The 23,364-nt window shown below is 37.2% G+C and overlaps 3 protein-coding genes across 5 annotated transcripts; 2 read left to right on the top strand and 1 right to left on the bottom strand.

Moving 5' to 3' along the window:
• Nucleotides 1-4,383: 4,383 nt before the first annotated feature.
• Nucleotides 4,384-10,321, top strand: LOC141639282 (26S proteasome regulatory subunit 4 homolog B). Its single transcript, XM_074448441.1, has 5 exons — nucleotides 4,384-4,964; nucleotides 7,283-7,528; nucleotides 9,055-9,441; nucleotides 9,609-9,749; nucleotides 10,018-10,321. The coding sequence occupies exons 1-5, from the start codon at nucleotides 4,485-4,487 to the stop codon at nucleotides 10,099-10,101; spliced, it is 1,338 nt and encodes a 445-aa protein (XP_074304542.1). The 5' UTR covers nucleotides 4,384-4,484; the 3' UTR covers nucleotides 10,102-10,321.
• A 1,594-nt stretch (nucleotides 10,322-11,915) lies between these two features.
• LOC141639284 (putative serine/threonine-protein kinase PBL26) lies at nucleotides 11,916-15,475 on the top strand. Its single transcript, XM_074448445.1, has 5 exons — nucleotides 11,916-12,351; nucleotides 12,896-13,089; nucleotides 13,336-13,525; nucleotides 13,829-14,220; nucleotides 14,913-15,475. Exons 1-5 carry the CDS (start codon nucleotides 12,234-12,236, stop codon nucleotides 15,294-15,296), a joined length of 1,278 nt encoding a protein of 425 aa, XP_074304546.1. The 5' UTR covers nucleotides 11,916-12,233; the 3' UTR covers nucleotides 15,297-15,475.
• A 502-nt stretch (nucleotides 15,476-15,977) lies between these two features.
• LOC141639283 (phosphatidylinositol/phosphatidylcholine transfer protein SFH9) lies at nucleotides 15,978-23,129 on the bottom strand. 3 transcript variants are annotated; one of them, XM_074448442.1, is made up of 16 exons: nucleotides 22,819-23,129; nucleotides 22,349-22,384; nucleotides 21,853-22,159; nucleotides 20,841-20,940; nucleotides 20,182-20,448; nucleotides 20,009-20,086; nucleotides 19,806-19,907; nucleotides 19,659-19,708; nucleotides 19,463-19,556; nucleotides 19,276-19,365; nucleotides 18,797-18,883; nucleotides 18,400-18,484; nucleotides 17,267-17,667; nucleotides 17,094-17,168; nucleotides 16,388-16,539; nucleotides 15,978-16,293 (listed from the first exon to the last, which is right to left on the bottom strand). In XM_074448442.1, exons 2-15 carry the CDS (start codon nucleotides 22,353-22,355, stop codon nucleotides 16,483-16,485), a joined length of 1,800 nt encoding a protein of 599 aa, XP_074304543.1. In that variant the 5' UTR covers nucleotides 22,356-22,384; nucleotides 22,819-23,129; the 3' UTR covers nucleotides 15,978-16,293; nucleotides 16,388-16,482. The 3 variants fall into 3 exon arrangements, with proteins under 3 accessions (XP_074304543.1, XP_074304544.1, XP_074304545.1); XM_074448443.1 differs by having other exon boundaries at nucleotides 22,578-22,820; XM_074448444.1 differs by lacking the exon at nucleotides 22,819-23,129 and adding an exon at nucleotides 22,607-22,634.
• Nucleotides 23,130-23,364: the final 235 nt, after the last annotated feature.

Below are 23,364 nucleotides of genomic sequence, written 5' to 3'. Positions count from 1 at the left end.
TCATTTCTATTTTTCTCCTTATCTCTCCAAACTCTCTCCCTTCTCTCTAAAACTCTCACAAACACCTACTACTAGGGATTCAAACATGGATTAGAGGATTACCCACCTTCCTCTTCATCTCCTTCATCTAGTAAGTAAAGATCTATCCTTTTCTAGTCTTTAAACCCTAACTTTTGGGGGATTTTGTTATGGGCAATTAATTAGTAATTAGTATGTGTAATAGGGGTAATTAAGGGGGAATAATAAGGGGTTTTGTAGTATATATTAGTATAGGATGTATTATTATAGTTATTATGTGATTTGTATAGGATGAGACGGTTCCTCAAGATAGTTTCGGTTCGGATTCGAGTAGCTTAAGGAGATTGCTAAAAGGTAGGTTTATCCGAATTGGTTTCAATATTTTGTGTGCATACTTATGTGTCTTGCATAATTATTTTTCCTGTATGAGTCGATTGGGATAACATGTTAGTATTTGACGAAGTTTTATCCATGATATGTTGGGATTGAGTTCATGATGAGTCATATAATTGGTGTTGTGTTGCATTTTCCATGTATGTTTAGTGTCGTGTTGTATTGGATATCATTGGTGGTGTTACTTGGTTATTGAGGAGACGTAAGACGGTTAGGAGACCGTCTTACGCTTGAGTCACCTCTTGGAGCTTCCCACTCCAAGAGGGATGTGCACATTAATGGCTTGAGTCACGGAGGGACTCGTGTGGTTGAGACACGACGTCTGGCAGGGGATTCGGTTGACTTCCGAGCCCGGTACGTCTGGGCGTGTCCCGGTACCTGTTTGTGATTATTGGTATGTCTATGCGTGTCCTGGCACCAGTGTGGTTGTAGTTATGTCTGGGCGTGTCCCCGGTACCGTGGTGGTGGTTGTTTGATAGCGTCTGATCTATATAGTTGGCATGTTGTATATTCACTTGTCATGTCGTGTATTGCATCTATTATTGAAACTGACATGTTGTGTGTCTGTGTAATTGTCACCTATTTCCGAGGTGGCCTGTGTCGATCCATATGATATTTTCGATCATATGGGGAGCAGGTTAAGTACAGGTTGTTTTGGTGTCACGCGGGAGATGAGACGAGCTTCAGACTTGGAGTCGAGTCGGCGCGAGATAGTATTCTTTAGAAGAGTATATTAGTCGTGAGTTGTATCATTTATTCCATTTATTATTCATTTATGGTTATGTAATCCACTAAATACTTTATTTATATTAATTGTTTCTTAATTACAACTCCGATTTCACCGCCTCGGGAAACCGAGATGCTAATATCTCCCAATTACCTTGGTCGGATAAGAAGGGGGTGTTACATTTGTCCTATGCAGGGAGGATGACACTGGTGAACTCAATATTATCAACCTTGCACTTTTACTGGCTACAATTTTTCTAATCCCAAATAGGATAATAAACAAGATTAATACCATATGCAGGAACTATTTGTGGAGTGGGAAAGTAGAGTTCAAAAAGGTTTCTAATGTTAGTTGGGATATTTGCTGCTTACCAAAAGATGAAGGAGGATTGGGTATAAAGGAGATTAAGAATTGGAATAGGGCCTTATTGGGGAAGTATGCTTGGTGGCTTGCTATAAAAAAGATCATTTATGGGTTAGGAAGGCGGGTCATGTGTATATGAAAAATAAGCACTGGACTGAGTATACTGCCTCTCTTGACAGTGATTGGTCATGGAGGAGAATAAATCATATTATATGATGTGGTCAATATTTACGCACTTTTACTCCTCTAACTAGCCTCGTTTCGCATGCTTTTTGTGACAATTAGTGTCCTTTCGTATATCTTTAACTTCCTATAATATTTGCTATTCTATAATATTTGGTGTCATTCGTAGGAAAAGAGCGCTAACCTCACATTAATGGAGCATTTCGGAGCTAAATGGAAGCATCTAATGACCAAGCATCAAGCGGAGACTAAAGCGAAGACCCGTAGATGAATAAATTAAGTTTTCGGGCAATGAAGGATGAATCCTCTCGAGCCAAGAGCAGCCCCTACGGATTATGGGACAGCAAGGACCAAGAGGGAAGAAAGCTAGGCGAGCTCGAGCGAGTTCCTGCCCAGCTCGAGCGAGTTCCAACTCAGCTCGAGCGAGTCACTCAGTAACTCTCACGAGTTCGTGAGTTCATGGGCAGTGATGACCATTCCAGATCCAATCCCCACGAGCTGCTCTGGAGTCTTGCAAGGCGATGGATTATTTTAATGGGTCAATGCTTCATTTAAGCCCTTAGTTAACCCTGAGCTAGTACTTAATATAAATAGCCTTTTGTAATTATTTGAGGAGACAACACTTTAGACTAAAATTAGCACTAAAAACCTTAGTTAATATTTCCTTAATTTGTCTTAGATTTACACTTGTAATTGACGATTTCTTGGGTTAATCTTGAAGAGGGTGACAATTTTTCATCTAATCAAGGATTTCTTCTTTGTTCTTCCTTATTTTGTTCATCTCTTAAGTTGGTATATTTCCTTAATCTCTACTTAGTATTTTGTTAATCCTTTGTTAATTATCTTACTTTGATCATCATGTTTTCCTTTGTTATAATGTATGACACCATTATTGACATGCTAATCATGATGAGTAGTGAGTAGTCTTTTATTTAGGGTTAATGGGGGATTAGGGGATGATTAGAGGGTAGAACTCATGCTTAACGAGTCTATATTATTGATTGAATGTTGTGGTTTCAATTAGTGCACATGTTATATTTGATGAAATGTTTAATTGACAACCTAGCATGATTCTCTACCTATTCAACTTGTCCTATAATATCGAGAGCCTTATAAGTAGTTAGACCATGCATGATGTTGGTAAGAAGACCGGGTGTACGCGAGAGCTAGCTCGACTCGACCTAGGTGGAACCGTAAGATTGAGAGCCTCGGATCTACCATGACTACAACTTTGATTAATCTTGGACTCGTTTATATGTGAATCTCCCTTTATTCTCCCCTATGATCCCATGACACCCTAGTGTTTTCCTTATATTATCCACATATCATTCTCTTTACTTGCTTTAGTTTTCATTTGTTTACATTTGATAGTTATCCCTTATATTAGTTTAGAAACAATCACAACCCCAATTTGTGACATAGGGCACCGCTATTTGCATTGATAACTCTTTGAACAAACCTTCCTTTGGGTTCGATCTCCACTTAAACCTATACTAGTTATTTGTTGAGTATAGATTATTGTTTGATTCGGTTGTGACGATTCAAACCCCCTCACTATGCAATTATTCAAGCATGCCTACACCAATAACAAATGGTTCAATTTAAACACTGAGTACACTGTAAAAGCTGGCCATGACTGGTTGAGAGAGTTACAATCCTAAGGTTGAGTGAAGATTTCTGTGTTAAAATAGCTTGAATGTTCCTAAATTCTCCTTTATTTTCAGGGCTATCATGCATGGGAAGTTGTTATAAAGGAAATATTGGCAAGAATGGGGTTGTCTGTTGATGTGGTATGTGAAATATGCTGCTGCACAGCCAGATTTACCAGTGTGAGTATGCTCAGAAATGCCACAGGCTATTGCAACAAAGGCTCAGGGTACAATTCAGCATTCAAAATCTGGTCCAATGGTATTCTAATGGTAGAGGGACTAAACTACAAAGGAGATACATATGGGCCTGTCATATGGGTCTTTTTTATACTCTCTGGAAAGTGAGAAATGAAGCAAGGGTTCAGCAGTTTATTCGGAGACCTGAATGTATTGTGCAGCAAATTCTGATGGAGATTAATGCTCGTTTTCATAGGCTAAACTTCAGAGCTCTCAAGCATCGTGACATTACTTGGATTCAACTGATACAAAGATTGTAATTTTGTTACTTTGAGTTTTTGTTGTATAGCTGACATATGAGGAGTTGTAAACATCACATTCTTTTGAGATTAATACATTGCTTAACTTTCCCCAAAAAAAAGATATTCCGATTTGTTTAATTCGATTAGTTTAACGTAGTAAATTGAAGTGTCTGGGTTAGTTCATTAATATTGTCGACGATAATTAGGCGATTCATTATTCGCAAAATATTTGAGGTTTTGAAAATGGTTTTTAATTTTTGTGCTGATTTTAGTGAAATGATATTACTTGTGGTTCTATTGGAGGGGAAGAAAAAGAGGGGAATTTTAGGTTGTTCATCCATATTGTCTACGATTAGAAGTAATTCGTCGACGATAAATAAGGATTGGGTAAAATAAATTTAAACATAAGGGCCAGTCTAATTCCACAATTGGGCTACAATAGTTGACATCATTGGATTTGCTCATTATTCACAATATGATTAGACTATTTCACAAGTTGGTCCAAAGTCCAAATTTCAGTCCACAAATAATAAACCGACGATATCCTACGCATATATTAAGAGCATCCCAAGTTTGTACCTTACTTAACAACACTCCTTCTCCTTCACTTTCCCAGTTTACCCTTTCGACTCTCACCCCCGATCTCACAATCCAACCCTAAGGCCTTAACCAATGGGCCAAAACGCCAGCGGTTTGAACCGCCAAGGTGGTCTTCCCGGCGACCGCAAACCGGACGACTCCAAGAAGGATAAGAAATTCGAACCGGCGGCTCCTCCAGCCCGAGTAGGCCGGAAACAACGCCGAAAACAAGGGCCCGAAGCAGCGGCCCGACTTCCTACCGTTACGCCATTGACGAAGTGCAAGCTTCGGCTTCTCAAGCTCGAGCGAATCAAAGATTATCTTTTGATGGAGGAGGAATTTGTGGCCAACCAAGAACGGCTTAAACCGCAGGAGGAGAAAACCGAGGAGGACAGGTCTAAGGTTGATGATTTGCGCGGTTCGCCTATGAGTGTTGGAAATTTGGAGGAATTGATTGATGAGAATCATGCGATTGTTTCGTCGTCTGTTGGTCCTGAGTATTATGTTAGTATTTTGAGTTTTGTTGATAAGGATCAATTGGAACCTGGTTGTTCCATTCTTATGCATAATAAGGTAAATTTATGTGTTTTAATTTGTTAGTTTTATGATTGATTCGTTGATTTTGTTTGATATTGGGGTTGGGGTTTAGGGTTAGGGTTAGGGTTTTGTGGATTTGTTTTATGTTTTATGTTTATGTTTGATTGGATGATTGCTAGGATTTGATGAGCTGATGTTGTAGAATGATATGATGATAGGATCAGTTCTGGAGTTCATATACAAATTTGTTTTTAATATTGCTAGTTTTATGATTAATTTTGTTTGAGATTGGGATTGAGAGTTAGAATTAGGGTTAGGAGTATTGAGAATTTGTGTTGATGTTCATGTTTGATTGGATGATTGTTAGGATTTTAATGAGCGGACATTTTAGAATGCTATGCTGATAAGCATCAATTTTGAATTTTATATACAAAAATTGTAATGATTAATGACCTGATATTATAGAATGCAATGGCCCAAGTAATTAGGGACAGTGTTAGGGTTGAAGTTTTGTGGATTTGTTTTGGCGTTTGTATTTGATTGGCTGATTGTTAGGGTAGTTAGATTTAGAGTTTTTGTATTGTGTGATTTTTTAGTTTAGTTACTGGCTTGGGTAGTAATTGGGGAATTATGGTTCAAGGTTTATGTTTTCGTGGTCGTAATTATACTCCCAAGGTTTGTTTCATTGTGCTCAATTGTGGGTCATTGGATTGATAATGATAATTAGTGTTTAGTTCTTGTGATTTCAGCTGAAGTTTGAATGAAGTGCGGAGTGCTTACTGTCTAATTAATTACTAAGCATACTGTTTCAGTCTGTATGAATCTATTTTGCGAATTGGGCTTACTGTTTGGTGGTATTGTGCTGGAATGTGAAGTTGACTGAGATGCGGAGTTAATTTTTTCTTGTGTCATGGATATGTTCTGTTTTACCTCTCACCCCTTTGCCTCGCCATAGGTAGCAGTCTTTGCTCAATAGGGTACTGCTGCTGTTGAATATCTTCCACGGGATAAGTTAGATGTAATATTCGATTCTTTATAGGATTATATTTCATTGACTTTATGTTGAAATTTAAAGTTGAGTTGATTGTTTTAGAATATGTGTTACTCAAACTCGGTTAGAAGTACATGACACGAGTGAGAGTGAGAGTGAGTGTGTCAAAATCGGCTATTGTTGAAAAAGTTCATGTTTTTTGGCCTAAACTGAAGCATCCTAATGTCATATCCGTTCAGTGTCTAGTATGCAATATGAAGAGTCGGAGTGTTACAATATAGGTCAGGATATCTTTTGGAGTGAAGTTGGGTGATCTATGAAACTGTTTGTAACATGAGGTGATCAGTGTTGAATTTAGTTTACAGTGGATTGCATTGATGGATTATTGGGTAAATTTTTAATTTTTATGATGAGCATTTTGGCATTTTTATTTCCATTTACGATGAGCCAAAGGCTTTCTAGTTTTTGCCTTCAAAGCACGACGGAATAGAGAAAATTTGTATCATTCAGAACCGGTCCCTTTCTTATTTTAGCAGAAGATAAATGTTATTGCAGAATTGCAGCTGATTGATGTGGTTCTGTTGCGATAGTAAGGTTAAAAAGTCTGATATTTTTGGTGAGTATAATTGTGGATCAATTGAGACATAGTGGACAGCTCAGAATTTGAATTGTGCTCTAAAGAATATTGTTGGGAATCTACTATGGCTGCTAGGATTTTATGATTTTGGGTTAATGTTTCTCCAAGTGAAGTTGCTCTAGGGTATTTTGATTCAAGCTGCTGGGTTGTGTGCAAGTAGTTAAAACTCTTGGGATGTGGGTGTTGAAAAGGAAATCAGCCCTACAATTTTTTGTTTCTCTGAAAAGTTGAAGAATGGGATCATTTTACATCTAATTTTAAGAGTCAATAATTTGATGAAGTCTTGCAATCTTTTGAATGATCTGATCAAGTAGAAAGATTTGAGATTTGTGAGCTGTATGATTTCGATGGCTATTAGCTGACTGATGTTATAGAAGTTTTGTTCTTGTTACATCACGTGCTTATTATTGTTATTTTGAAACTGAAGTATACTTCACCTACTCCTCGTGATATGAGCTCTTGATAGATCAAATTATGGGCATGCTGGATATCTTACTTCCACGAGCATGGTTATATATTGTTCTTCTGTATATGTATGCTGTTTTGTGATCTTATGCGTTATGGCTATTATGGTTACTATCAACATTTTGCTGTATGGAAATCATAATGAGCTGATATTCGACTATGCTATGCTACAAATACTATGGGAGAGATGTGAGATGTATGTAATGTCTGCTACACTGTCTAGCTGAAAGTATTAGGAAATTAAATTGTTAATTTTTGCAGGTTCTCTCTGTTGTTGGTATTCTTCAAGATGAAGTTGATCCTATGGTTTCAGTAATGAAAGTTGAGAAGGCTCCCCTTGAGTCATATGCTGACATTGGTGGTTTGGATGCTCAAATTCAAGAAATAAAGGAAGCAGTTGAGCTTCCATTGACCCATCCTGAACTTTATGAAGATATTGGTATTAAACCTCCGAAAGGAGTTATACTATATGGAGAACCTGGAACTGGAAAAACTTTACTTGCAAAGGTATTGATATGAAAGCTTTCTCTTCTCCTGTCTATTGTCTAGATTTGTTCAAGTGTAGCCTTGGTGGAATGTGTGCCTTTTCTTCTCTCGAGCATGTGTATTGGAGTTATCCTTGGTATCTACTATGTGTCCTAAACTCCGGGTGATTGATTGTGTTGTTTGATATGTGCATATGAAGATTGTGCGGTTTTATGATATATGTTATCTAACTTAATGTACTGGTATAGATACATTATACTTGCATCTTCGACATTTAGTATTGTGACCATCTCCATAGAGGCTTTAGATGTAGGTCCTACCAGCATTACTTGGTGATTCCGACCAGTCTTTTTTAAGCGGCTCTTGTTTAACGAAATTGAGCGTTATCTTGTTTAACGAAAATTGGGCTTTCATGCCAGGGTTTTTCTTATTCCTTTTTTCTGGGAACTATAATTGTTTTTAGGATCTTATTTGTTTCTGAATTTGACAATCAGAACTCAGAATTTTGACTGCATTTATTCCTCTCTTTGCGTCAAGTTGCTAACTCTTATTGCTACATCCCACTCCTTTTTATCTGGATAAAAAATATTCTTTGTTAGCAAGTGAGAATCTCTTTCACGGGGTGGTGGTCTCTTAGGTGTTGTTTGGTACACTTTAGGAATGTAAATGCCTAGGTAATTTTATTTCACATGATTTTCCATTTCATGTGAATTGGAAAAAACATGTTTGGTTGAATGTAGGAAATGGAATTCACGTAGGATTTCCAACTTACCTAGGGAGACTCAGGTAAGCAACTTCCTCCATTATGGAGGAATTGAAGTTCCAAGGTAATTCCATTTCATGTGATTTGGGGTAACCAAACCACCACCTTTTTTTGCAATTCACATGAATTGTAATTCATGTGTTTTGGTGAGGGTAACGAAACAACACCTTATTCTGTGTCTTGCTTCGTTGGATAGCCTGAGGGGGGTTGCCCATTTAGATGGGCTTAAGTTTGAAGACTTCGAACAAGTTGGTTATAATTTTCACTACAATTGCCCATGTTCTGCAGAAAGTGAATGTGCTTTTAAATGATGCACACTTTTGACATATCTATCTCGTTACTTTAAATGTTTTGTTCGCTGCACTTGAATCAGTACCCATGATTACAAGAACCATTAACTAAATTTTAATAAGCTTTTTTTAATGTTTCAATTTAATTACTGATGTATATATTCAGCTTGAGCTCTCATTAACCGTTCAAATAAGATTTGTCATAAGGTCATTGCTGATGGCTAAATCTTATTGGATTACTGTGAGTGCTTGCTGGCATTCTTGTATATAGGAAATAAGATATTTATGTGTCTGGATTGCAAGTATGATTGAATCTTAATTGATTACTGACGTACCATGATAAGGTTGAAGTTCTCTTTGTTTGGACATTGGAAGCCTTGTTGACTACCTTTTGATAAAGACTTAACTAGTGCTACATCTCTCAGTACTCCGAACGAATGTGTTTGTGACCGTAGCTGATGGTGTTTTCTATGTTTTTGTTCCCGTTTTTTCAGGCTGTTGCGAACTCAACATCTGCTACTTTCCTACGTGTGGTTGGAAGTGAATTGATTCAGAAGTATCTTGGTGATGGACCAAAATTAGTCCGAGAACTCTTCAGGGTAGCTGATGATCTTTCACCATCCATTGTTTTCATAGATGAAATTGACGCAGTTGGAACTAAAAGGTATGATGCTCACTCTGGTGGGGAACGTGAAATTCAGAGGACTATGTTAGAACTTCTCAACCAGTTAGATGGTTTCGATTCACGAGGTGATGTCAAAGTCATCTTAGCAACAAACAAGATTGAGAGCCTCGATCCTGCTCTGCTTCGTCCTGGAAGAATAGACAGAAAGATTGAATTCCCTCTTCCTGATATCAAAACTAGGAGACGGATTTTCACGGTAAACATTTTTGCTTTTGTTCCATTTTAAGCTTCGATCATGTGCTTTATCCAGTTAATTCTTGTCCACCAAGCACCAGCTCTCCGTATAACGTGCATCTGGATTCTGAAATACGGGCATCAGGCTCGGGTACATCTGAGTGAGTTGTGATTTATGCGTTTTTGCAGATTCACACCTCAAAAATGACATTGGCTGAGGATGTCAACCTAGAAGAATTTATAATGAGCAAGGATGACCTGTCTGGTGCTGATGTGAAGGCCATCTGCACTGAAGCTGGGTTGCTGGCATTAAGAGAACGTCGTATGAAGGTCAATCTCATTCCTCCCTAATTTATCCTGTGGCTTGCTAGCTGTGACTGTTCATTATCTCTTTTGGTAGTGAGTCTTGTTCGAGTCCATCTAACATGCGAGACCAACCAGCCCTGTATCGATTCCTTATTTATTCACGCTCCATAGTAGTGAATGATTTGTCTCACATGTGAGACCAAGTGTGTCATTATGTTTTGTGTTCTTCGGAAGAGTTTACTCAAGAAAATACGGTTAAGACTAAAGCGTGTGCAATTATGATGCATTTCAGGTAATTCACGCTGATTTCAAGAAGGCGAAAGAGAAGGTCATGTTTAAAAAGAAAGAGGGAGTGCCAGAAGGTCTTTATATGTGAATTGTCTGCATCTGTTGGTGGCTATGTTAAGGACTCGGGCTGTGATGTTTCCGTTAAACTAATCCTGTATGCAAAAGATACAACTCTTGGCTCTTGAGAGTGTTAGTATGCTCGTACAGTTTCTTCTGAATATCGAATGTTATATTTGCATTCTGTTGTTTCAGTCTGTTATTTTCGACAAGTTCCTTGGTCTCAAACTAAAAGGATTTGTTTGTTTTAATCTGTATTTTCTTACAAGAAGTATATCCCAGATTCCCAGGGTCCAACAATAGGATCTAGATTTGTTGGCGTACATGCGCATAGCTACACAAACTCGATAAGCACAAATAAGAGACCTGAATGAATTGTAAAACAAGGATATATTACCTAAAGCTCAGTCTGAACTGATTTAGACTCAACTCGTACTTTGATCATCTAAATAGGTTCATAGTCAAAAACGACTTGAGTAAAAATAAGCAAAACATCATGTTAACCAGTATTCAATCAAGATTACCCTTTGCCTGAATTTGACCTAAAATCTATAATGACACAATCCAAACAAAAATAATGTTATTTGTGGTGACGTTCTAGTCATATATGTACCCTAACACAATTTTTCGGAGTTGACGTTTTACAATGTGTGATAAAAAATGTTAAGAAACACGAACTAGTTTTCACAAAATTGAATCCTTAATAAGTTTTTTTTGGTGATGAGCTAGACGACAAAATCAAATATGGTAAGAGCATGACCCTCACGTCTAAGTATTCCCCTATTATTCAACACAAATATTAGCCTCTGAACCCCAGTTGACCTATTAAAGCATAATTTTAGACAAAATATTCTTCAAATTTGGAATCAACATTAAGCCAAATTACTTAATCCATCTAATTAATATGTGGTTAAGAGTTAGTTGGCAAGGCGTGCTTGTCATGATTATTTCTTAACTAACTCCCAACATCTACCTCTAATTTTGAATAATTAACACTTTCTTTTATTTAAATAATCTTAAATTTTATTCTAATATAACAATAAAGATGGTCTCTTACTGCTAAGTTAATTCAGAGCGTACTAATTTTATCAATTTTATTAGTAAAAAATTCTATTACACCTATAAGGGTAATAATATGTTACACCATATTATGAAAAACATCAAGATTTGTGAGAGCCTGTTTTTCATTAATTTACTAAGAAATCACTTTTTTTATATTTTGTAATGTGTTTTTCGTAATCTTTTTGTTACGATCTAGACTTAAGTGAATCTTTCATTTGGTACCCCTAACATGATATCACGTGAATTTTCCGATTTTTTTATTATACATTATGACTTTATGAGCACTTTTATTAGTAAATTATTTTACATTATATGTGCACATATTATTACATTCTGATACTAATTTTTACTTTAAATTGTAAAATGGTGTCTCAATAATTTTGTAAAACCGTCTCTCAAACCTACCATAGAAAAAGGATTTTGTGAATAGAACTCCTAACAAATAGTCTAATGCACAGATATTAGCCAGTATAATTGGTAAAATTATGAGCGGTCCTCATGATCGGGATTCAAATCCTGTTAGCAACAAATTTGTCCTCGTGGCTCCTTCTAAACCGAAAACAAATAGTGTAATGAACAACATCCTTAATACTACTCTTGACCCGCCAAAAGCCAATCGTATTTGGCTCCCACGTTATAAGTTATTGTACATCTCCAAAACATTTTCTGATATTCATATAAATACATTTACAGCCATTTCTCTAATTTCCACCATTTATTTCGGAAATTCAAGCATCCATTTCTAACTTTATTAATCATTCACATTACCCTTCATTTGTTGTTCTCAACTGCTTTTCGTTTTTTCTTTGATTTTCATTAACTGGGTTCGTTTTTTTGGTTGAAAACCTGTGTTGGCAATTTTCATATTTTTGTTCCTGAATTATTGTTCTTACGGTTACGTAATTTTTGGGGATTTCTGAGGTTTTTTTTTTGTTGAAAATATTACTATTACTATTATCTTGTAAATTCTCAACACAAAAATAATTCCTAATTATTTTCCAAATTTGAAAAGCAGAGTTTCCTGCATATTCACTTCTGAATCACCTATTATCTTGTTTTGAGAAGGGTAAATTTCCGGGTTATCATCAGAAAGGGTGAAAAATGAGTTGCTTTCCTTGTTTTTCGTCGCAATCAAAGAAAGCAACAAAGAGGCATAATAGCAAAAGGGTTCAGTCTCCTTCTACTGCCTCTTCCATTCCAAGCACGCAGTCTCGGCCGGGTAATTCAATCTTTAGTAACTTGCATTTTTCATCTAGTACGATAATAATATCACTGTGTCACATCTGTTATTCAATGAACATAAGAGCATTATTTGCTGTAAAACTGCAATATCTTTGTTAGGAACTACAATGTGTGTCATCATCGTCATTGTCAATGTTGTCATGAGGCAATTAGTCGTTACATTAGGAAAATTGACAATAGCTATTGACACGCTAAATGCGACCATTGAAGTAAGTGGCTCCGGCCTATGACGAGGTAAGGGGTTAGTTGAAGGCTGTCTTACCTAGTGCTGAATACATAAAAGGGTTTTTCCCTATGAAATGCACTGAGAATTCATCGACTGATTGTCGATTCATAATATAAACAGCCCGACAATTCTTAGTCATTTTGCTTGATTCCATAATATTCTTATACGAAATGAAAATTAAGATGATTGGCCGTCTAGGAATAAAACTCTAAAGCAGTGTAATGATGGTAGAAAAGAGTAGATGCGGTCAACTACTCGAAACTAACTGAATGAGATTCATGTCCTGGTTTTACAGCAGAAAACAATAGACCCATAAAATCAGCAGAAGTTACAACTGATAAAGACACAAAAGAAAATGGAAACAACATTGAAGCACAGACTTTCACATTCCGAGAGCTAGCCAGTGCGACCAAGAATTTCCGGGCAGAATGTCTGATCGGTGAAGGTGGCTTTGGTAGAGTTTACAAAGGTCAACTGTCGACAGGCCAGGTATCACTAACTTTATTGGTTCCTCCCTTAACATCTTAAAGGGCAGTTTTAATGATTACGAAACAGTTACCGAACAAGTTACCTGACCACCTTTGGCTAAAATCCCAAGGGAACCACAATCCACAATGCCAGTTTTCATGTTGACGGATTTCAATTCAAGTCATGAGTACCAAACATCAGCTTAGTGAGTTGACATCTAACCAAACATCCAACATGTTCTGATCGAGTTACTGATGTTGATTACAGATAGTAGCAGTAAAACAACTAGATCGTAATGGACTTCAAGGAAACAAGGAATTTCTAGTTGAGGTTCTGATGCTTAGTCTTCTTCATCATCCAAACCTTGTTAACCTCATTGGGTACTGCGCCGACGGAGATCAGAGGCTCTTAGTGTATGAATATATGTCTCTGGGATCATTGGAAGACCATTTACTCGGTAATTTTGCGTCTTATGTTTCTCTTCTGTCTCTTGAATTAGAAATTAGTTTTGTTAGGACCTATATATTTTCAGATTGACATGATTCTACCAAGGACTAAAATAAAGGTCTTGGCTCAAATACCCGATTAACATAGTTAGACCACCAGAGTGTTGCTTTCTTATTTTACATAATCATAGGAGTATCAAACTTGTGATAGCCAGTAGCGTACATTTTATACTGTATTATATTACGTGTCGAAATCCCCTATTTTATGAAAAATCATCAGGAACTGATGAACATCCAACATTTGCGTTTTACAGAAATTCCATCAGGAACAAGGCCACTAGATTGGTATACAAGGATGAAAATAGCGTTGGATGCAGCCATGGGTTTAGAATATCTTCATGACAAGGCAAACCCGCCAGTCATCTATCGCGATTTGAAGTCATCTAATATCTTGCTAGACAAGGACTTCCATGCTAAACTCTCAGACTTTGGACTAGCAAAGCTTGGTCCAGTTGGGGACAAAGCCTATGTTTCTACAAGGGTTATGGGAACTTATGGCTATTGTGCTCCTGAATACCAAAGAACTGGCCAGTTAACCCTCAAGTCCGATGTATATAGTTTCGGAGTTGTTTTACTGGAGCTCATTACTGGAAGAAGAGCCATCGAAACCAAGAAACCAAATCAAGAGGAACATCTTGTTGCTTGGGTAAGTTCCTTTACCATAACACAGCAACGAGTCCTGCCATATCTCGCCAGTGGTGTGAAGCAAGGGGCAGGTTGTACGTAACACAGCAATCTGCGTTGGACAAGACTTGTAGAATGTTTGCAGATTTCCACCATATCCCAAACCTTAAAAAAAAAAAAAAGAGTCTAACTTCTGGTCCTAAAGATGAACTACAGCAATAACAACAAAAAAGCCTTAGTCCCAACATGATTTGGGATCCGCTAACATGAATCATCACCAACACCATACCCCAACAGTTGGCCTCCCTTAAGAGGGTGAGCATACAAAGACAAATCTTTGGCATTTTCCCATGCATTGTTATTCTAACAAATTGACTTGTCTTAAGCTTAAGACGGATATACCCGTCTTAAACAAGAATTTGTGATACCCCAAAGGCCCAAACCTAAAAATACAGGGGGTCTAACTTGGGGTCTAATTTCTGGTCCTACAGATGAACTAACTATCCAAATACAGATTGTAACCCTTTTGATCATCAAAAGTAACCCTCACAATTACAAGTATGTTATTATACTCCGTAATACTTAAAGAAAGGGCCTTTGCAAGTGGTGTTGAACTGTTGATTTTCATATCACTGATTAATCAAACCTGGAATAAATGCTGTAAAGAAAATATTAGCATAAAAAGGGTATCTAACAGAAACTACGAACTTGCAGGCAACACCAGTTTTCAGGGATCCAAGTAGACACCCAGAGGTGGCCGATCCCCTTCTTCAGGGGGATTTCCCACTGAAGGGACTAAACCAGGCGATAGCCATTGCATCAATGTGTCTTCAAGAAGAAGCTATTGCACGGCCTGTGATGTGTGATGTCGTCACTGCTCTTAGCTTCCTTACAGGAGCCCCTAAAGAAGCCGATACTTCTCCAATTCCCTCAACTAACTGCAATTCCTCGCCCGTAAGTGAGGTCAGTTTAGGTCAAAGTAGCAACCATGATGAGCAGAGTGCTGAGGAGCGCCAACGCGCCATAGCGGAGGCCATTGAGTGGGGTTCTAATCACGCTACATCACAAGCTCAAAGCACTTCCTCCCGCGAGAGTTAGAAGACTAATTCCTGGGTGGCTACCTTACAAGCTATATATGTGTGTATCTACTCGATGTTTGTCAATGGTTTTTCTCCTACAAACGTGGGATCGATGTCGTGTTTATTGTTTGATAATATCGTGTTTTTGTTTTGAGGATACAAGTGCATATACGAAAAGAGGAAAGAAATTTTTTCCAATGTAACATTCCAATTATATCAAATGAGACTTGAGAAACAGAAAGAAGAGTGTTTCTTGAGACCTAATGAGTGAAGTAATTGTGAATGTTGAACCATGTATGAATGTGCAATTGAAAACTTGAAAAGCTCTCCGTATATAAGTGTGTATCTACTCGAAGTTGGTCAACAATTTCTCCCCTACAAATGTGGGATCGATGTGGTGTAGTCGGTCCACCAAAATCGTCCCTCTCACGAGTCTCACCCTTTACATTCCCTTATCAATGAAAACTTTTTGGAAGCCTCAACGTCTCATGGTAGTTTCATTCACCATTTGAAAGACCGACAGAGAAAAACGATTTTTTTGGCAGCAAAAGAAGCGACATTTCAAATAAATCTAAACTTCTCCACCCAAAGTGGCCTACTGAGCCAAACCTAAACCTAATTCATTTGACATTAACTAATTGAAACTGAAAAAATAAAAAGCAAACCACCAAAAACAATGGGACTTCAGATTCTGTCGTTCTAAACCTCACCAAAAAGTAGAGATTTATTCATCTCTCAAAAAAAAAAAGTATAGATTTATTCTGTTTAAATAGGCCTACAATATCTCAGTTCTCATGTTACAGCATTTTGAAATTCTTTGACATATACTACTCTCTTATTATGTATAATTCCCTCAATCCTCGAAAACTGCATACCTAAGAGATTTGTATGGCCCATCCTATGCACACAGGTAAAGCAAAATCGAGTTAGCTATTCACATACAGCATTGATGTTACCGTGCTTGAAAAGACTCCCTCCATATGCAGCACGATGATCAAACCAATTGAGTAAAAGATCTGCAATCGAGATCAAGGGCAATTGCCTTTAAAATAGCCGAGATAAAAATCACTTCAACAACAATTAGAGTTGAGGAAAGAGAACAAACAATACCTCCTGTAAGAATGTGCAGGTTTATTTAAGCAGAGTTAATGTTGCAGCCTGGTATAATGAATTATGTAGGACTGTCTAATATTCATCCCGTATTCCTATCGACTTGTAGACGAGGCAGACTTGCAATTTCTCCTCCAGCAGGTGGTTCGACCCTGATTCACAGATGTTTCGATCTCAGTAGAGCATTTATATATAATCAGTGACTCGTATAAAACAGTTCAAATGTGAGACCAACCCAAATCTCGCACGAGTTGCTCTCACATGTGATGGTGAGGGTGTCTCATATAAATTTGTGTGATAAAGTTCACGTCAGTTGAGCATTAAAGAGTGATACATTGCAATAAAAAGCCTCGAGCATGGTATCAAATTTGGGTTGTGGTACTACATAGTGAATGCTTAGAAATGTGTTGAAGTCCGCCACATATGCACAACGAGAATAGGACATGACAACAATTCTGAGATCGCGGCTAGAAATGATATATAATTCCATAGAGACGTTAGATGTTGGAAAGCTTTAATGCATAAACATAGCCCTCAATTCTTTACTGCATCACATGTCGGAAGTCTGCGGGTGTCATACTTGTTATTCAAAGGGGAGATACCCCCACCCAGAAACCCCCCAGTTTGAAAAGAGACTAAAATGCTTCACAAATACTGTCCTAATATTGGGTGAGTCTTAAAGTAATTTAAAGTGGAGGGACCTTACTTGAATGCTACTTTCCTTCAAACTTTCCAGAGACTCGGCGAGCTCTACTTGCTTTGACGTGGTTGCAAACAAGGCCTGTTTAATACGATTAAACAACCCTATTTAGCTCGCAAATATACCTTAATACTTTACAAGACACTGATGATCCTTATACACTTATATGCAAGAATTACCTTCTTTGTCTTCTGCAAGTCATATTCTATGGCTTTAATCCTATTCAAAGACTCAAGGATGGTGTCCTCTTTATCTGGAGGGATGCTTGTTGGTTTATTAATGAGGTCGGTAACTAGTTGCTCCAAATGCTGAAGCCTTTCCCAGCATGGACTCAGCAAACTGTTTTCAATTGCTCGAGGAATCATTCGAGTCTCGGAAACTGGATCTAACTGCCTAGTCTTTAGGTTACTGACAGGCTTACTCTGCTGCTTCAGCTCCTTCTCTTCTGGTCTAAGCCCCCAAAATTTCCCAAACACAATATGTAGACATGCAAAAAGCTTGAATATGAAGGCAGACAGTAAATTTCTAACTCGAGCAATACTAATCCAAGATGTCACTACACTCCCTCCAAAAGCATGATCTGTTCATAGCACCTATATCAGGTTGCGGGATTGTTGACTCAGGGCAATAGATATTGAACAACTCAGAATAATAATCATAGCAAAAGAACAAATAATCACACAGCATCAGAAGATGAAACTCACAAAGGGGTCAAAACTCAAAAGTGATTCACAACTGGTTGATTGTGTGAAATTCAGAGTATTTTTCTGTGTATATGGAGCAACCAGCATGAAATAGGTGCTGTTGGGTTTTACCGAATACTGACCAAGTTGGTTTACATCTGCTTAGGTCAACTTTGGGTAGTTGTGGTGCTTAAGTGGAGAACATATCTAGCACAAAAGTAGAAAAGGCTAAAAGAACTCAATGAAACACTTGAAACACAGGCAACATCAACGTGCAAACTTAATGTTCAAAGTAGATACATCATTATCAAAACTAACTTCTAAACACATATAATCACGGTATTCACTCTCAGTTAGTGTATTATTCTTGGAATCAGTCACCGCGATCTTATCTTAGTCGTTGCGTCATAAATGCCAATGATACCACCTAAAAATACGGTCGTGATAAAATTCCATGGCTCGACTATTAGGTGTCATGACCCATATTTGAAACAATGGGATTGGTGAGCTAAACGCTACTAATGAATAATAGGCACACACTTCAAAAAAACTCAGAGCTTTTAGTAGAAAACAATAATTCTCAAAACGAGGGGAGGGAAAGTAGAATATAATTTGCCAAATATGCATACTTATCAAACGAACATCTTCAATCCTGGCACCATCAGTCGCTATCTCAACTAGCTTGCCAGAAGATGAAGATTCACCAGCCGTTACCTAAGATAAAGACGAATAGATCAATAACTTAATAAGTACTTCCAGTTCACCAAAAGCTTAAGAAATATAGTACGTCGATTGTGGGTTGGCATTAACACATACATATCCATGTTTCACCTCTCTTAGAAATACAACACAGCTGATTTAAAGCAGTCACCATAATTTCATTGCAAATCTGAGCAGTGTAAATGGAAGATTTATAACTACGATGTCCTAAACTTTCCAGAATTAATACTTCGACTAACAGAGACTTATTCCACTCTTTTGCAAGTCAAGATTGGTCTCCAATTACAGAAAAAGAAAGAAATTTACTTTATCATCCAGTAATGGCGTTGTGTTAGAAAGTTGCTCCACGACTACATCAGGAACCGTCTCAGAAAACACGCCATTGCTCATGACCTGTGTGAGCCGAGAGTGCCAAAAAAAAATATTAATGACCATAATAGCTGTTTATTTCATTCCCAAATTCATGTATGACTGCTATGTTACTCCGACACTTCACTTAGCTGTCGTGTCAGGTGTCCGACACCTCACTTCTTGTCTGACACTCCGACACTTCACTTTAGACCAAAAAATTGAAAAATTCGCACAAAATAGCCGTATCCGACACTCGACACGTGTCAGACACGACATACCCATGTCGAAGAGTTGGGGTGACACAATGTATGAGACCATCTTAGTGTGACCAACCTACTTACCAATATAGGCATGCGAGGAATATCAAATATTAACAAAATCAAGGTGGACCTCACACTGAAATAGTCTCGTACAAGAACTAATACACATTATACCTTATGGGCTAGTAGCTTAGTTTTAAGATCCTCATAATCAGAAGAACTTGTAGTTCTCCACATAAACATCGTTTCTTGGGAATGCACAACCTGCAAGTGAAAACAAGTCTTTAATCATCTACCTTTCACTAAATTCTATTAGTTCCACGTGAATGACAAAGAAACCACCACAGTTCGGCAAAATTACTTTCATAATATCTGGATCATTCCATGGTCCCTTCTGAAACCTAAGGCACCCACCAGGGCAGGAACATGTTCCACCGACAAAATTTGGTAATTGGCTGCAGGAAGATGATGCAAAAATAAGCTTCTAAAACAGCCATAAATTGCTTTAGTACTAACAAGCAACAACAGTATAACAGCCAAATAGGAAAAACCCTAACCTCGGGTCTACATATTCCATCAACTTCCCAAGCGATTTGCTACCTAGAACCTGTCAAGTTCAAGAGTTTACGATGCTTGGTTACTTTGTTTCTCCATAAAAATTTCATCAGACATCAGACATCAGAAGTATGAAACAGAATATATACATGTATCTTTGCCGTCGTCCTAGGATCCAGAAAGCTCTTCACAGTACTCCACACCATCTTGAATCCCGTACCAGCATTAACAATAAACATCAGATGCAATGTCTGCATATATTTGGGACAACAGGGTGAAGATTAGATAAGAACGTGTTAATGAGCATCCTATCATGAAACAACATATTTCTTACAAGAATTAAACAAGCTACCTCAGGATAGTTGTCACCATCAATTTTCTGCATGCGCATAATGAGATCATGAGCAACTTTTCCAAAGCTCATCCAATTCTACAAAATAAAGTAAACAAGTTTAGGGCATAAAAGATGTTGCATTAAAAAATGAAGCTTATTTTCATTAGAAACATATCATCCTAATTTCATACCACTCCATGAACATCCAATATCGTTGTTGTCGAATCAATGTGTCTCTTGGCAGCTATGGAACAAGCTGGGAATTTATCAGCAAATGCCTTTTCAAATCCTTGTATATGATATCTTAGGAAACGCTCTACTGTAGTAACGTCCATAAGCTTGCTAGGATCAACTTTACCAAGTTGTTCAATATAAACTGGTCGCCCCTCCTTATCTACACCATGATAGCCATGTGGATAATATCGCTGTACTTCTTCATATTCATTGTAGTTAAAATCCTACACAGAACAGCCTTATAAATCAGCATATGGAGAAAATAAATTTCGTGACGGCCAAGAGAACAGCGTAGTGTTTGTGATGACCAAGTACTCCATAAATACATTTTAACAGCTAGTAAAGCCCTTAGTGCAAAAGAGACATCCCAAGTCTAAGTCTGGATGCAAATAGAACTGAACAACCAAAGGAAGATGCGACCAATCAATAAAGAACGAGCATCTAAACGTATCTATCATGAGAATATAACATATCATGAGAATACAACATTATCCGAGTGCCTTGAAGGCTAAACGCCTGTAACCCTCAGAAAAATACGCCAGCCGTATATCTTCTATTAACAATTAATGCTAAATTCTTTTGTTGACTAATTCTTGATGCTTAAACGAATTATTACCTGTATAATTGTATCTACACCATTTTCTTTCCTCCATTTGATCATTTCTTCCCACATATGTACAGTTTTATCAAGATCAAACTTCCTTGCTTTCAAGAATCTGCATGAATATGACACATATTTTAGGGAACCTTCATGGATAACAGAAATAATTTTCTCTTGAACTAATGGTATTGCAGGAATAGTAATGGATGAATTTGTTTTGAAGAAAGAGGATGTGCTAGTCTCCATTTACTTCTTGATTTATTAATGCAGTATGTCGTTTATATTGTCGTGTCAGTTGGAACTTGGAAGATCATACTTCATTAAACATTCGTTAGATCATAACTGCAAACGGCTAAACAACGAGATAAGTTTATAATTTAAGCTTCGGGATAGGCATTTTATTTCTAATGCCATGAAATAACCCTCAAATCAGATATTTCGTGAACCACGGTTTGTTATCTTCACATCATACCATACTATAACCTAGCATAAGATTACATTTGTAATGGGGCTCTTTAAAGCTTAACATAACGTGTAGAGAGGCTCCTTTCACTTTGAAACAAATGGGAACTTAAACTGCATCTCACTTGTGGTAAAGCTCAAGAAACGACACATTTGAATCACTCCATTGGCAGACTCTTCCAGCAGAATAGAATTATCTAATCAATAAACAGAAGGCAAGTCCACAAGGAGTATCATCAATAACCAAAACAAAACTACATTTTGGTGCACGTATGAATGTGGCTAACTGGCTATCTATCAGACGCCATAATTGGTGCATCTGAATCGATCACAAACTGTTTCTCACTCCTCTGTCTTCTTTCTATTAATTTATGCATCATATCATCGACTTTTGCAAATTAAACGAGCTGATAAAGAACTAATACCAAATTTACATATCTATATCACCGCAAAATTCATCATCATAAACAACGACAACAAACAGCAGTCAAGTACTCGTTACAGTAACTTATACATTTACAAATGCAGAGAATTAGAGCAACAATCAATATCATAACAAACTGACCTTAGCATAGTATGATAATCATCAAGATGAAGCGGAAGCAAATCTCTATCAACCAATATCCGCCGCAAAACATTAACAGCTTCCTCCTCCTTCTCATCCCGAACATCCTCAACAGCGATCGCCGCAAACTTACAATCAGCGATCCGCTTCCCTCGCTTCCTAAGTCCATGAGCTATCTTCGTCGACGCCTTCACCGCCTTCTTCTTCAAACTCCTGATCCTCGTCCTCCTTAGTGGCTCATCCTCCGACACTTCTACCTCCGATTTTCTCCCTAATTTATCCTCGTCTTGCACCGACATTATTTCATCTAATTTCATCAAATAAATTACGCAATTCACACATCACACAAACAATCTAATTCAATAAAATCAAATAAAAATCATCGAAACTACGAAATTTAAATAAATTGATCGAAATCAAATAAAAACTAATCAAATTTACGAAAATGAATCAAAATAAAAAAAAAAATTCAAAGTAATGTAAGATGTGACAGTACCTGGCATTGCTGAGATATTTGTAGGCTAATTTTTATCTGCAAATAAAAATAAAGTAAAAAAAAAAAAAATGTAGATCACAAATGAAAGCAAAAATTATACTCCATAACCTTTACTTGAATTACACTACAGATCAACAAAAAATAATTTTAATCAAAGTATGCAATAAGAAACGAATAAAAATTTAACAGTGTAAAAGTATAAAAAAGCAGAGGAATAAATCTAAATTACTGTTACTGTTACTGCATTGATGAGTGTACCAGTGAAACGAATCCGAGCGGAAAAAAGAGGAAAGTAAAACAATTTTATAATAGCTTATGTATCTCATTTAATGACACAGACGATCTTATTTGAGAATACTATAATGACTTATGCATCTCATTTAAAGATGGGAATAAAGTTGTAGGACACGATAAGACGGTGTTATACGAGAATTTGCGGACGGAGAATAAAATAGAAAAAGGAAAGATACCTGGGAATGATGGAAGTAAATGAAGGTAGCATTTAATGAAGATGAGGTTAAAAAAGTGGTCAGGTGAAATGTAAGTGAGTAATTAATGAAGGTGTCGGCGGAGAAACCGAAGGATTTTTTTAGGAGAGAGAGGGAGTTTGTTGAAATGGAATGGTGTCGCCGTCGTAATTGCCGCCGTGGTTGGAATAATTAGTAGGTAGAAGAAACCAAGTTGTTTGGAGAAGTGTGTGAGATTCGGGGAATTTAGTTACGAGTTAGGACGTAGATGTGTTGTAGTAGTAGGACTAGTGCTCGTTTTAGTCAGTAGGAGTAATGGAGTATATTAGTACTCCATTCAACTCCACTCTACCACTTTCCATTTTTTACACTATTCATAATCAACATTCGGTTTTTTTTAATCAATATATAAGTGAAAATATATTCATGATCTTGTTTGATTTGTCTCATGTTTAATTAAATATCTAACTTTTATAATTTTTTTTTATTATTTTATTAATACGTAATTTAAACGATATTTAAAAGCGTAAAAAACACGCGTGAAAACGT

This window comes from Silene latifolia, unplaced genomic scaffold, assembly GCF_048544455.1.
Source record: "Silene latifolia isolate original U9 population unplaced genomic scaffold, ASM4854445v1 scaffold_322, whole genome shotgun sequence".
NCBI lineage: Eukaryota > Viridiplantae > Streptophyta > Magnoliopsida > Caryophyllales > Caryophyllaceae > Silene > Silene latifolia.
Note: the sequence above shows the minus strand (reverse complement) of the source record. Positions and strands in the feature narration are given on the sequence as shown.